Genomic DNA, 14124 nt, shown 5'->3' with positions numbered 1-14124 from the left:
TTGAAGTCTATAAGCGGAATACGAGTAAGTCGTCAACGAAGTCAATCACGAGAGTTTCAGGTTCTGCTGACTATATTCGCACCTGTGACTCGGAGTCAAAATAGAAAAATTTCATGGCTAGTGCTTCGGAAGTAAATTCTTTTTCGCGAGTTATACTAACATGATGCTATTCTAGATTATTCCACCCGTGTTAGGTCGCCGTGTGATCCCAGATCTTTGTGCTACGGTAACGCGCATACATCTCGTGTTTCAGAACAACTGTTGGATCTTCGGCCTGGGATGATCCTTTCTGGACCGAGAATCAGATGATGAGGTTAAAGACCACAGGAACTTAACCCCAATGTCAAACTGGGTTGCAACTGGGTTGTGTTTTGGGTGGCAGTTGCATCCTTGCGGAGGTCTGGAGTTATACAGACTTGGATTTCAATGACACATTTGCTTCTTTCTGATCATTAGAGACTAGATGTAAGAAGGGCTAAATAAATTGCATAGGTTTAGACATGCTTAGTGCTCTGAGTCAGGATGAACAGGATAAACCACCGGAATATGGGTCACTATACTGGACGAGCATCTGTCCAGATGTATTAGTCAACCATACATATGGTAGTCTTCTTTCCTAGTAAAGGCAACATCCTTTGCGCTAGCTAATTAGTTGATATTGTTGATGTCATTCTTTCATTCACAGTCAACGTGACTTTATCCAAGACTATGTTCAGGACTGCTGAGTGGGCGCCATTTACGAGACCGATTACTTGCAAGCGAGTCCAGTCCTCAGGTAGCTGGCCGGAAATTGTTGGGAGTCCGCTAGACAGCGACAGCTCCTATCAGTTGTTTGTGCGCTTTACTCAAGTAATAACTCCTCCAGTCATTTATGAAGCACACCTACAATTGATCTTTTACCACAATAGTATTAAAGAGTATACGTAATGCACATACGACCACAGGGTGTGGAAAACAGGGCTTCCCGTCCGCTCAGCCGTACTTAAGCCACACGCCGGGAGGTTAGTAGTTGGGTGGGTGACCACCAGCGAATCCCTTCTGTTGTATGTTTTTGCTTTTGCTCTTGTAATCATTTCCTGTTTTAGATCGGGCTTGTCATGCCTGGGCGTACGCCTAGGCGGTACTAGTAGGCCAAGATGTGGAAACTACAGTGAAATGCCAAGATTGACTGCTGGGAAGAAGAGTCGTTCCAGTCTGTCATTGACGACAGTCAGGACTCTGCGACAAAGACGCATAAATTTGCACGGAGTAGGTCGTAACCACTGCTGTGAACTGCATGCTCTGCTCTGCTTGCTGAGTGGGTACCTTGCTTTCAGAATTTGATAATCAGGACATCCCGTTCTGCCACGACGAGACCAAGACTATTGCCGAGCGCAAGACCAGAATTCAAGGCACTATCAGCGTAAGTAGGACCCCGGACGAGGGGTGTCCTAGATGGATGTTGACGTTGATGTCTTCCTTCTCCCTAACCGCCCAGTCTTTGACTACTGAGAACTCTCGCATCACCATGCGGCTGGCTGGCGTCGCCTCCGACTTGACCACTTTTATTGACAGCTTTGTTGCTTGGGCTAAGAGCAAGGAAGGCGAGCTGACCGCCGAAGTTGAAAAGATCAAGAGAGATTTGATCGACCTGAATGGCAAAGTAGCTCAGTTGGAGCTTGCTGCCCGCGCTTTCAATCATGTTGGCATGGGGCTGTTGCCCATCATCGAAGTGCTTGCTGCTGCTTTTCCTCCGTACGGGACGGCTATCGCGGTAAGTGATAGCCTCAAGGGACCTTCATGAGGCAATGAAAGGGTGTCTGGCCATAGAGTCTGGCCGGGTTTCATGGGTAGATTGGTGGACTGATTATCGCCGGCGCGCAACTTGGTACGACCACAGCCCTGATGGTTCGGATTGGCGGTGAGCTCCCTCCCCCCCTCTTTCCAACAGTTGATCGATGATCAGGCGAGGTAAAAGCTCGTAGCTACCATGCAAACAATTGCTCAGAAAGAGAGAAAACAGAGTGGATTGGAGGCAGATCTCGAAACGATGGGGGAGGCCAGGGAGCATCTCGAAGGGATGCGTGGGGCCGATCTCAACACTTTCGGTGGGACCATCTCCTCCATGACCATTACTCCCGAGGCCGCCATCCAGGACGCTACTCAGATTCTCCAATAGCTGGAAAATGGAGCGTCTTAGGAAGTAAGCAAACACTCCCCTCCCCCGCGGTCCTTGGACCCGACGATCTCATATCTTGCATCCCTCCTTGCGGTTGTCTAACAATACGAAACACAACACATATCCAACCTTCCTATATGGACGTCAGAATAAAGGGTGCCACGAGCTGTAAGCTATGCCCATCTCCGTCTCTGACCGTCGAGTGTCGCAGTCGAGAGTTCGTCTGAACCTTACTTCGGTTATTTCGGCATAGATGCGTCACTAGGCAGCTATCTGAGGGAATACGAACGGGGCATATCCCCTCTCTGCTCCGTCCAAAGATCAATGCCTGAGTGAAGACTTCGCACCGTCTTTTATAGCCTCTTGTGGCGGGTGTTTTGGATGAGCAGACTTTGTGGATACTAGTCCCCTTTAGTACATACGCGCGATGTATCTCGGCTTGTACAGGAGACAACGCCAGTTAGATATAGGAGCAGCCCCTCCGTAATCCGTATTCTCGTCATGGGGGGCTTCTTGTAACAGAAGATATGTTGCACAAATCCTTTCTAAGAGCGGGGCTTACCAATTTGAAGGAGGTTTGGATTACTTGCAAGGAGATAGAGCTATACCCACAAGTCTTTCAAGTCAGTTAGAATCCATTCGACATCTCGACAGGTGAAGCTATAATATTTAGTTATAATGACTATGTTAGCCCTACTCCCAAACTTAACTATCTTGACGCAACAACTTGATCATTAAAGACAATTTCTACAAGATAGTATCTTAATAGTACCATGCTCGAGCCCAAGATGACAATATACCGATATAAAGAAGCCAATATTATATAATTCTCAAGCTCCCAGGGGTAGTTCTGAGATTACTAAGCTCTCCATAAAGGGTAACATGTGATCTCAACGCACTTGCGCTAATTTCGCACCCCCTGCGAGCTGATGCCTTGATCGTCTCAATGACAGCCGTGGACCCTCACCTACACTACGTGTGAATGATGAATTACCTTTAGGCAAAATCTCCAGCGCGGTCCGCCTTGCACCATTCTCACATCATCTTGCGCCGTACGTCGTAATTTTGTTGCCTTGCCAAGTGCATCGGTATTGATGCAGGGTTAGGTTGAATGGGTGGTGCCTAACTTCTTAAATACGTAGTTGCTATTTCTATAAATTCAGCCAGCGACCCTCTGCCTTGTTTTCACGCAGGTATTTTGCATCTCGGAGCGTTGATTGCTACCTTTCCTCGAATCCTCGCTCGTTCGAAAACTTCACCTCGTGTGAAGCACCGAAGGATTTACTATGTCGGTCACTGAAATCGGCTGTATGCGTGTCAAGCCTGCACTCGAAGTCATAAACGAAGACACTCCAGAGGGCCAGATCCTGAACAAGCTGTACAACTACGTGGTCTCCGCGCCGGGGGGGCCACTTCGCGTATTCTGGGGTATCGAGGTGGAAGATCCGTCCTACCTCTGGGCATTCTTCGACTGGGATTCGCTGGAAGCCCATGAAACCTTCGCCCGAACGTAAGTAGACAGTATAGCCTCTTTCCATACCGCCCGTCTCCAGCTGACAACAACACCACAGACTGGGCCAAGATGCCGTCAAGGAGTTGCCCAAAATCTTGGCTCGTGGCGGGTTCACGAAGCACATTACCGCCACGCCGTCTCTGCCGGTCGCCCTGCAGTCCGCGGTCACCCAGGTGGTCTTGGCGTACTTTGCTTCGGACCTGTCGCCCACCGTAGCAGACGCAGCCGTTGCACGTCTCAAGGACTGGGAAGGGAATGAGATTGAGAAGGTCTCGGGTATGGAAGCTCTCAGTTACGGATGGGGCCTGGAGAAGGACTTGCCCGTTAGGGGCGGCTCAGCAGACCAGAGAGCATCAATCTTTCTATCCGTGTTTGGGTTCAATGATGTTGATGCACAAAGTGACTTTAGGGAGTCTTTGTCACTTGAGAAATTGTTGGGGCGGATCCAGGCCACAGAGGGATTCATCAAGCTGGAGGCTTTCTCCGTCTGTTTCCGGTCCACGAGCAGACACAGTTAGGGTGACTCTCGGGAGATGTCATGTTTTCTCACACAGTGGCTTGTGAAAGCGCAAATATCAGTATCGTCTAGGCAATATGAATTCTATCAATCAAATACAATGGGCGGGCTGTATCAGGCTCATTAGCATGGCATTGAGAGCTCTCAGGTTCGAAGGGGTCCGACCATTCATTGGGCAAGTGGGAAAATGTTGCAAGTATCGGCCTGAAGGCTGTGCTATGCTAGGTAATATTCCGCTTCCCTCTTCCCATGACGCGAAATACGTTCAGGTTCTCTACAAAATGGCGTGGCACATTTCATTGAATAGGAGAGAAGAACAAAGAAACAGGCATAATTGGGAAGAAAGGAACAGATGACAGACTCCGGGTTAAGTTCCTCACCTATCTATATTGATCTAGATCGAACGAAGTCCTTCAGCTTAAAAGACATATGTATTTCTTTATATGGCAAAAAGAAAACACTACACAAAGCAAGAAGAGAAATACTCCACTTTAACTCTCTGATCTTATTTCAGAGCCATATTCTCCGGCTCCTTTTTCTTTCTGTCAATAGTTGCATGCGAATACTTCATCTCCAAGCGGCAAGCCTATATATGTTGCCATGCATCAGTGTTGAAATGCTGTGAAAGTAACCTCAACAGGTCATGACAAGCACAACACTGGTCATACCCAGCGCTGAAGCCTGCTCCACTGACCTCGTCCAAGCCTCAGATGCCCACACCACACCCCTTGTCAAAAACACCACCAGACACCATGCTGGGCCTCGAGGACCTCGCCATTCTCTTTGTGTCATGCAGCATCTCCTACTGCAGCTGGTACTTTTCCACCGGTCCACTCCGTCGCTGGGCCCGCGACACGCCCCATGGCCCGCGATTCTTGCTAATCTACGGCAGCTTTCTCGTGAGTGTCGCCTCGAACCAACTGTGGTCGAACTACCTGACTACCCAGCAGCTTCCGCTGGTTCTCCGAGCCTACCATCTTCAGCAACATACTGCGCTGGGCAACCATATGTCGACTTCTTTGAACATCACTGGGGCGCTGACCGCCCTTGTTGACGTGGGGATGCTCATCGGGAATCCGGAACTGGCAGCGTGGCTGCTCAATCCGTGGTCCCTGCTGGTGATGAACATTCTGTGGGTGAATCTCTTGATCTCGAGCTTTTTCGCTCTTGAACTGGCGCTGACAGTTATCTGGCTTCCAGGTGTTCATGACGAGTAGATTGAAGATGTTGTGGGTTGACTGCACGGACAGGCCAAAATGATTGGGCCTGACGTTGTGCAAGCCTTGATAAGCATGAGTTGCTATTAGGATGAGTTGCTTCTTCTGCTCTCCTTGCTATTGGACCTTTCGTGGATGCTGGACTTCACATGCTAGCTTTTCAAGATTATTATACTCAATTGAGTTAATTTTAGACCATATGATCTTTGCGATCGATATCTGAAGGGCACCGTTCCGAATGGGTAAATAATGAACTCGTATTTCGGCGTGATAGCCGGACAACTGTAACTATAGCCATCTAGTTGGGCATCAATTGTTTACTAACATGCATCTTTTGGAGAGCTACTGATGACGCTATTTACGCCCACTCGCAAACGACTTATTGGGGGCAGTGCGCACCGTCCTAAGCCTGGCTTGGCTGTGAATAGGATCTGAATAGTCGTCCATCTTTTTAGGGCTCAGTATGTGGGGCTGGGAAGATACAGCTCTTTACATGCCATGAATTACCCCGCCAGTCATACAGATTTGATACAGTTTTGTATCAATTGCTTCGGGCTAAATAACCTTGCCCGACTTTTGCCAAATCCCAATATTTTGGAAACCGGGTATAAGGGACCTACGTGTGCAGTGACCGCTACCCATCCGCAGAGCTGTGAGAGGCCTGCCGACTCTGCCGCGCAATCATGTCGCAGCAGTTGCATGCGCCTGTAAGCTCTGAGCTCTGTATTGGTCGCATCTTTTGCCTTGTTGCATCTGAGTAGAATAGACCATTGAAAGCGTACTAACCTCCTACCCCGCATGTCTCATCAGAATTCCCTCTGCCTAGCGTTCAGAGGAATGGCAAACTATAAAGACTACATCCTCCATCTCATCCCTCTTCTTTCCTTTGCAGACCTCTAAGACATCACCGTTCTCTCCAAAGCTGCTACAATGACTAGCTCCTCGTCCCGTTCATTGCTACTCGCAGCCAGACCTGCGCTGCAACTGAATGTTCTACTTGGAACAGGGGTCTGGCTGTCCATCATATTCTCTGGCGCGTTGAAGCGGGTCTTTCAGCTAGCCCTCTCTGAAGGCTATGCGGCCGCTCGGTATACGGGAATCCCAGGCCTTGACACGCTGACCTCCTTTCATCGCACCGCTCATCTCACCACCAGTGCAGGGGCCCCGACCCCGCGAACGCTGCAAATCGTCCACCTCTTTTGTGGTCTGGGGTCTATTTGGACAGCGATGATCCTTGAGACCTGTCGGCAAAAGTCATTGCCCCAGGTTCTACGCCAGTATGGATGCCTCCTGCCACTTGTTCCTTCAATAATCAACGCAAAATGCCCCTGCTTCCCTCTTTCACCATGCGTCGGTAGCAAGAACAAAACTGGGAACACTAACATGTAACCTCTCTGGGACAGTACCCTCAAATGGCACCTGGCCAATATGTGGATTGGACCGCATGTGATCACCCCGCTCTACTGCCTCCTCCACCTCCAACCCCCCGGCACTTTATCGGGGGATTCCGAGGATACCGTCCGCAGCAATAAGCCCCTAATCGACTACCTCGTGCCTCTCAAAGTCCTCACCTTCGTCCTCCCAGTAGCCCTCATGCATCTTCCCGGATCGCAAAACCCTCCCGACACGGTGAAAGTCCATCTGGCGATGCTAATCCACACCTGGCCCCTCTGGGTCGTGGGTGCTGCGTATCTCGCGCAAGAGCGCAGGAACCGCATCCTCGTGCGGCCCACCCCCTCTGCCCCACGGGAACAACAGCAACAGCTCCGCTCGGTCTACCAGTGGGCATTCTACGCCGCCTCGGCCTCCCATCTGGTGACGATGTTCTGGTGTCTCAGCCTGGGCGAGGAGGCGTCTGCTTCAGCACGGCTGCAGACCATGTTCGTGCCCCCGCTGCCGCGCACGGAGCAACTCATCGCCCACCCACGCGAGCCCATCTACTTCGTCACAAAGTGGGGCAATGCGCTGTGCGCGAGTGCCGTCTGCATATGGGCGTCGGTCGCGTATCTGCGCACTTGTAAGTTGCATGCTGCTGCTGCTGCTGCTGCTGTTCCTTCGATGCCCCTCTCGCTATTGGTGCTCAAGCTGTCCTGGAGGATGGTGGTGCTGGGGCCTTACGCGGTTGCGGTGCAGCTGCTTATTTGGAAGCATGATGTCCTCAGTGTTTGATTAAATGAGGGTGGCCAAGGGCTTTTCCTCAATTGAAGATTCTCGTGAAGGGAAGGGCGAGGGGGTGCGAGTGAGGAGAGCAAAGCGATGCACGGTTATGACGGTTGAGGAGGGCAGGAGTTGAGGACAGCGTCGTAGCTTGCCCGGACGGGGAGGGGCGTTGTTCTTTCTTGCGGTCGGGAAGGAAACACTGGGTCGAAGATCGATCGCAGCATTTACGTAGAGTATACCTAGTACTCACCTGGACATATATACGTATCTACTCCTTTGATTGGTTGATGTATTCCTGATACACACGAAACAGCCACTGCTTGGGGAGTCGGACTCGTCTGCAAGTTTAATCCGCAAGGCTAGGATGTGCAAGCGATAGAAATAAACAGGGCCTGGTCGCATCGATGCCAGCACTTGTGTGATTGTTGTGCATTCATGCCTTCCTTGGCTGCATCGGGATCGACCCCGCCCCGCGATCTCCCCGGCCAGTTAGGGTACATTCCTGCTGATCCGCAGGGATGTAGTATCTGCATCCGGTGCTTGGGCCCCTTAGCCATGCCGACCGCCGATCGAGATCTGTTTTTCTAGTTTGTCGCCCTACTACTCTGCATGGGTTGTCTGGCCGTGATGTCGGGGATTAACTTTCGGGAAGGGTGTTGGGGCGGTGCTGGAAGGTGCCTTCAGGCCCCGTGAGGCGATTATGACTCGTAAGAATTCACACATCAGTAGTATATCGCTGCGGAGATTTTTGATGACCCATGATATGCTTCGCGGTCATTACGGTTACAGTACGATACAGTACAGAACCAACGATACCCATTTGCATGATGCATAGCTGCAGGCGGGTGGCGGGCTGCATACTGACGTAGCCAACTAGGGTTCTGCATAGAGAGGCGCGCCATGGGCGCCTCGACTCGTGTCGATATTCACGTCTTGCAGACATACGAGGCGGGTCGTTATCACTCGATAACCTCCATGTCAGCTGCTGAAGCTGGCTGAATTGACCAACCGTGGCCTCGGTTTCCTACACTCGCCGGTCGAAGCACTAAGGAATAGCTAAGCAGGCTTTGCTATAGTACCTGTCCCATATCACCTTCCCCGTACACAGGATATGAATATCGTCAGAAGCTTAGTATGGATCATTGCTCAGAACTAGTGACTTCAGTATGTAGACTCCGATTTGGGTATTTCCAAGATGCATAGCTGATCCCAAGATAAGGGTTCCCATATAGTACTAGATGAAAGTTCAACCTTGCAAAGCAGTCGATATAAGACGTCATAGGTGTATATGGCTGCATGTTAAACCTTCAAGGGTCGTAAAATATCCAGAGCCCCCGAGAGTACAGAGGGGCCATTGCCACATGCAACGTTCCCTGGATGCCTCTACTCGCGGATCCGAGATTGGATCTCGATGGTATCAGTACCTCATGCGCGCATGGTGACGCAGTACTTGATAATAACTCTTTACTGAACCGAATCAAAGATTCCCCTCTTTCACAACCCGGAGATAGAACTCAAGGTGCGGGGACTTTAGATGCTGCATCCGCAGCTAGCTTTTGCGCCAAGAGCATCACCGTGCACTGAGCTCTGGAGCAACATGGCCTGCTAACAGTAGCCTCTTCGAGGGCAAGAGGGGATAGATCTGCTCAGATGACTGTCCTGGTTGATCCACCTTGACCAGTGAGTGCTCCGGGTTATCATTGCATCATAAAACCAGCCAGAGCCATTTATGTAGCATGACGAAGATTGGCCGAGTAGCTAGCAAGCAGAACATTATGCACGCACATGCCGCTTGTCGCAGGCATTGACATCGAGAACACTCTCAAGCCGGCAGGTATGAGGGGTAGGTTACGTGTCATGAGGTGCCTGTGGATTTCCATGCCAACCAGATGTATGTGTAGGACATGCATTCGATGAGACCCGGATATCAAGTCCCAAATTGAGTGAGGAGGATGCATGACGAAACGTCGAGGGTATAAGACAGTGCCCCAGGACAAAACGAAGGATTCTGAGACTTCCCATAGTGCACGTCGGAGCCTAGCCAGCCATCACCTTCTGCTCCTCTGTCGAATTTACTCTCTCCGCATTGCACCGCCTACTAGATCTTGTTCTCTATGAACTACAAGCGTCAGAAGGCCCCGGCTTTGGCGCCAGCCCTCTCACCCGAGGACGCCGACCTCCCTGGGGGCCAACACCTGCCCCTGTACAATCTCACCTCAATCCGACTAGAGCTCCTGTGCTGGCCCGTTTCCCTCATCTGCCTGGTCCTAGTGCTACCGATGTCCAACAACCTACCCCCGATCAGCCCCAGCGTGGAGCCCGCCGCGCTAGCCCGCCACTACGCGGCGCACGAGGACGGCTTCCGGGCGGGGGTTGTCCTTACCCTCCTGTCCGGGGCCAACTACCCATTCTACGGGATCGGGGTCAGCAACATTTTAGTCCGTATCCCCGGGGTGAATCCGGTCATGGTGATGACGCAGGCGGCGGCGGGGGTTGTGGTGGGTGCGTGCTTCATGTTCTGCGGCATCTTCCTGGCGCCCATCAGCTTCCGCCCAGACCGCGACCCTGCCCTGATCCAGCTCCTCAGCGATCTGGGCTGGCTGTTCTACATGCTGTTTCTCCCCGTCATGTACGTGCAGGACTTCTTGATCACCTCCCTCATTTTCTCGGACCGCCGCCCGATTCCGCTCGTGCCGCGCTGGCTAGCCTGGGTCAACTGTGTCCTCCCTCTGGGCTGGTTCGGCGGCTTCGGCGTCCACTTTGTGCATTCCGGCCCCTTTGCGTGGAACGGCGCCATCAGCTTCTGGCTGGCGAGTGCCTCCTACGCCGTTCAGATTGCTACTAATCTGCCCGTCTTGTGGATTGCGGCGGGAAAGATCCCGCCTGGGGGGTTGATGACTGTTGAAGGCGCTCAGAGCACTTTCTAGGGCTGGATTGGTAAGGCCGGTAGATGGGAACTGGGCGAGGCAAGGCAATTTGTGAGTCGGTGCATTCATGTACTGTACTGTTCAGCTTAGCTAGCACAAGAATACCTGAGCTACTGACTGGACCCTTTCCGCGGAATGCTCCGGATACAGTATTTACCGCTCCAATTCTATGGACATCCATAGATGGGGACTGGTGAATGGATCCTATACAGATCACGATTGTTCGGGAAATGCTTTCATGAAACCTGTACAAGATTGTACAGGGTACTACTGTACTGTACTGTTGCAAAACACCATAACTACTGAGCCCTTGCTGTACTAATTAATAGATTTCCTAAGATTCTAGTTGTGCTGTCGGACACCCACACCTTTGTTAGGATATTAGTTAAGTAGAGACTTATCACATATATAAGTGGCTATCATAAAATACATTACTTCTGCAAGTGCACATTGCGAGGATTGCTACAATAGATCGGTGGCTCTAGATGTCGCCAATCCAAGCAACTACTCATATAGTACCTAGCACTACCTAGTACTGTGTGCTCAGCCTGCATTTGAGCGGCTCTAACAGCACTGTCTATGATTATGGGTAACACCGGTATAGTACCTCCAGTACGCAAAGGCATTGGATAATATTAAACATAAATTACCACACTGATCAACAAAACTAACAAAGTGGCCAGACATGCTCCGCACACGAGACATGCCTCGATACCTGTGTCCATGCACACACGTATCTGTCCTGCTATCCATCAGTCGGGAGTATGGTTACACACCCCATACACGAAATTGCCTTTCTATCACTTCAGCGCCAGCATAGCGCAGATCTCTTCCAGAGCGGGTCCAGTTTTGAAACTCGCTTTTGCCGCCTCTCGCTCAATCGTCAATTGATGAGTCAGACTTCTGCAGGCATACCGCACATGCCCGAGTGACTCTTGCTGCATGAGTAGGGCATTGAAGGGCAGGAGAGGCTTGGCGTCGCCTCCGTCCTGGAGTGTGAATCCCCACAGTAACTTGGCCACGGTCAGTGCAACGCTATCCGACACGAATGGCTGGCCCGGACAAAGCCTCTTGCCGAAGCCGAATCCAGCCGGCGCTGGAAGAGAGGAGTTTTCGATCCAGCGCCGAGGCTGGAACCTCATAGGATCGTGATAGATGGTGCCATCGGTGTTCAGGGCGTACTGGAATGGGATGATGAGTGCGTCACGGGGGATCCGAAACCCACAGTATACGTCATCCTCTGTCGGGGCGTGCAGAAACCCCAAGGGTAGCATTGGATGTAAGCGGGCACATTCCTTGATAACGGCATGAAGATAGGGCAGGTGCGGAAGGTCGGTTGACGTGGGAAGCCGGCTGCTTCCTATTCTACCATCTATCTCGGTCTGGACCTGGTGCATCTCCTCGGGGTGTGCGAGCATTATCTTGACGACATTGCAGAGCGTGAAGGTTAATGTTATCGAACTGGCCATCTCCAATTCCATCAAATAAAAGGAAAAGTCTTTCTGGGCCATGTGCGTCGGCTGCCGCGCGTGCAACGCCTGTGCGAAATTCCAAAATGGATGCTGCAGCGCCGCTTCGACCCTTTCACGGGTCTCGCGTGCAGACTCATCCATCATGGCTGCACTCTTCTGCCTCAAGACCCACATTATGCCGGGGACGGACTGGAAAACCGGGAACAGGTCCAGAAATACATTGAGCGGGGAAAAGCTTCGTATGACTCGTTCGAATCTCGCCCTCTGCTCACGGATCAGGTCCACCGTCATGGAGTCGAGGTCTGCCCCATAGAGCAAGGAGAAGAAGAGTCGAACTGGGACCATGGATAGATGGTCTTGGATATCACCCCCCTGAATTATCTCGTGCATACAAAGCGTGGTGGATGCGTCCAGCAATGTCACGGACGCCTTCGGGACCTGCGCGTTGAGTAGAGGTAATCGCATGCGATGGCCAGCTTGCCATCTATCGCCATACGGCATGAAGACTGAAAGGAGTTCGTCCAATCCACTCCCGCCAAGTGCGATCAATCGCGGTCGACTGCTGTACAGGGCTGCTCTTCGTTCGAGGAGATCACGTACGCTAGTTCGCGCGCCGAGCAAGATAGCAGTCCGCGCCCCAACCTTGAGACTCACAATAGGACCAAAGGTTTTGGTCCACGCACTGAGTGTTCCCAAAGGATCCTCGCGGCGGAGCTGCAAAATATTCCCAAAGATGGGCAAAGGCTTTGGACCTGGGGGCAAAGGTCGCCGGGGCAAAAAGCACCACCATCGAGACGCCGCAAACGAGATGATGGCAAGGAGAAGCAAGAGTAGAACCGTCATTGCAGGGATCAACTTGTAGTTCAGTCATACAGTATATGGTCGGAAATATGGCTAATACTGATGAGAGGTCGAGTCTGATTCTTCTGGTCTCAGAACAAGACGTCAACTTTTAAATACAGAAGCCTCCTCTACGTTACAGAGCCATTCTTGAATCAAAGATCATCACTGACTCGCGGGGTCTGCCGATCTAGCCTTTGAGGTGCTTGCCCCCCGCTCTAAGCGCCGCGTCGCAATGAGCATACATAAGATCTGCTGGGACGGTTGCATTGGCCTTGTAGCCGATCACCTGCATGATAGGGGACTCTCGTATATGCTTCCTGCACTAGCTCTGGGCCATCCTTTCCTTGCAGAAAGGCAAGGTGAAACGTGTATGTAAAAAAAAAAAAAAAAACCACATGCCGACTCCGTATACTCTGATGCACCTCACCAGCTGCGCACCGGCGCACTAGCAGTGGAGCACCCTAACGTAGCGTCTCGAGGACCGGGGCCGACCCATTTTCGCAATCAAGACAGAAGATTCGTATTGTCAAGCTCGAAAGGTAGAGGATAGAAATTCGATGCAAACAACAGAAAACGGGGGAAAGAGGGAGGCTGAAAGCAAGGCAGGGAGTAAAGCCGCAGAATCCGGAGTAGAGGCGGTGAAGAGCCCGCCTGTTTGGTTTGTTTGCGTGGCTTGCCATCACTCCGTCACGTGCTCTTATTCCCATCCCCATCCCCATCAGGTCACCTCTCGTCATCATGATACCCATCCTATTTCCCTGTCTGAGTGGACTTTAACCTCATTCTTGTCTCTTTTCTCCTTGTTTAGCTCTTTGTTAAGAAAGTTTACGGTGGACAGTGTAATACAAATACGATACATTCACACCTATCCTGTTTCTTCTGCATCTCATCTGACTGCCTTGATATGTCCCACCACAACCTGATGCCTCTCTACTTTGCGTCTTGCTCCTCCTACCTAGAAACAAACGATCATCCATCGGGCTAGCTGAACCTCGATTAGGAGGGCAATTGTGGCGATCATCAGCAACTCTATGCTTCGCCTATGGAGGGGTTAACACCCGCTCAAGCCGCTGCTCGTAGGCTCAGGCAGTGCAGCTCCCCAGTGGCCCTCGGCCCGCTTCCTCCTCAGCATGACGGAGTGCTTGGGATGCCTTCACTCGGCGGGCTACAGTACTTAAATCATCTGGTGCAGCTGGAGTGTTCCACACTATCTTCTTCATTGTGCGATGCCCGCTGTCTGAGCAAGAATCTCTTGAAGACAAGTACCATATGGCAATTCCCTATCGCGACCAGCAACCCGAAGCCAGTGGTTGCATG

At 51.4% G+C, this 14124-nt stretch overlaps 6 protein-coding genes across 6 annotated transcripts; 5 read left to right on the top strand and 1 right to left on the bottom strand.

Annotated features, from left to right (window-relative positions):
- Positions 1-1097: 1097 nt before the first annotated feature.
- On the top strand, positions 1098-2158 carry BO82DRAFT_404209 (uncharacterized protein; the record flags this gene model as incomplete). Its single annotated transcript, XM_025639425.1, has 5 exons — positions 1098-1107; positions 1180-1248; positions 1317-1402; positions 1478-1753; positions 1988-2158. 5 exons carry the CDS (start codon positions 1098-1100, stop codon positions 2156-2158), a joined length of 612 nt encoding a protein of 203 aa, XP_025489772.1.
- Positions 2159-3339: 1181 nt separating this feature from the next.
- Positions 3340-4264, top strand: BO82DRAFT_356336 (uncharacterized protein). Its single transcript, XM_025635698.1, has 2 exons — positions 3340-3668; positions 3730-4264. Exons 1-2 carry the CDS (start codon positions 3445-3447, stop codon positions 4187-4189), a joined length of 684 nt encoding a protein of 227 aa, XP_025489771.1. The 5' UTR covers positions 3340-3444; the 3' UTR covers positions 4190-4264.
- A 676-nt stretch (positions 4265-4940) lies between these two features.
- BO82DRAFT_404207 (uncharacterized protein) lies at positions 4941-5405 on the top strand (the record flags this gene model as incomplete). Its single annotated transcript, XM_025639424.1, has 1 exon — positions 4941-5405. One exon carries the CDS (start codon positions 4941-4943, stop codon positions 5403-5405), a length of 465 nt encoding a protein of 154 aa, XP_025489770.1.
- Positions 5406-6335: 930 nt separating this feature from the next.
- On the top strand, positions 6336-7574 carry BO82DRAFT_404206 (uncharacterized protein; the record flags this gene model as incomplete). The annotated part of the gene is made up of 2 exons (XM_025639423.1): positions 6336-6682; positions 6809-7574. 2 exons carry the CDS (start codon positions 6336-6338, stop codon positions 7572-7574), a joined length of 1113 nt encoding a protein of 370 aa, XP_025489769.1.
- Positions 7575-9679: 2105 nt separating this feature from the next.
- Positions 9680-10492, top strand: BO82DRAFT_404205 (uncharacterized protein; the record flags this gene model as incomplete). The annotated part of the gene is made up of 1 exon (XM_025639422.1): positions 9680-10492. The coding sequence occupies one exon, from the start codon at positions 9680-9682 to the stop codon at positions 10490-10492; it is 813 nt and encodes a 270-aa protein (XP_025489768.1).
- An 800-nt stretch (positions 10493-11292) lies between these two features.
- BO82DRAFT_340183 (cytochrome P450) lies at positions 11293-12807 on the bottom strand (the record flags this gene model as incomplete). The annotated part of the gene is made up of 1 exon (XM_025633500.1): positions 11293-12807. The coding sequence occupies one exon, from the start codon at positions 12805-12807 to the stop codon at positions 11293-11295; it is 1515 nt and encodes a 504-aa protein (XP_025489767.1).
- Between the last annotated feature and the right edge of the window lie 1317 nt (positions 12808-14124).

The sequence above is a fragment of the Aspergillus uvarum genome, assembly GCF_003184745.1.
Source record: "Aspergillus uvarum CBS 121591 unplaced genomic scaffold BO82scaffold_45, whole genome shotgun sequence".
Taxonomy (NCBI): Eukaryota; Fungi; Ascomycota; class Eurotiomycetes; order Eurotiales; family Aspergillaceae; genus Aspergillus; species Aspergillus uvarum.
This window is presented reverse-complemented; position numbering and strand designations above follow the sequence as displayed.

Bases quoted from the DNA above. Each gene is read 5' to 3' on its own strand.
- BO82DRAFT_356336 (XM_025635698.1), top strand. From the start codon at position 3,445: ATGTCGGTCACTGAAATCGGCTGTATGCGTGTCAAGCCTGCACTCGAA. The intron at 3,669-3,729 runs GTAAGTAGACAG...ACAACACCACAG, and splicing joins CATGAAACCTTCGCCCGAAC to ACTGGGCCAAGATGCCGTCA.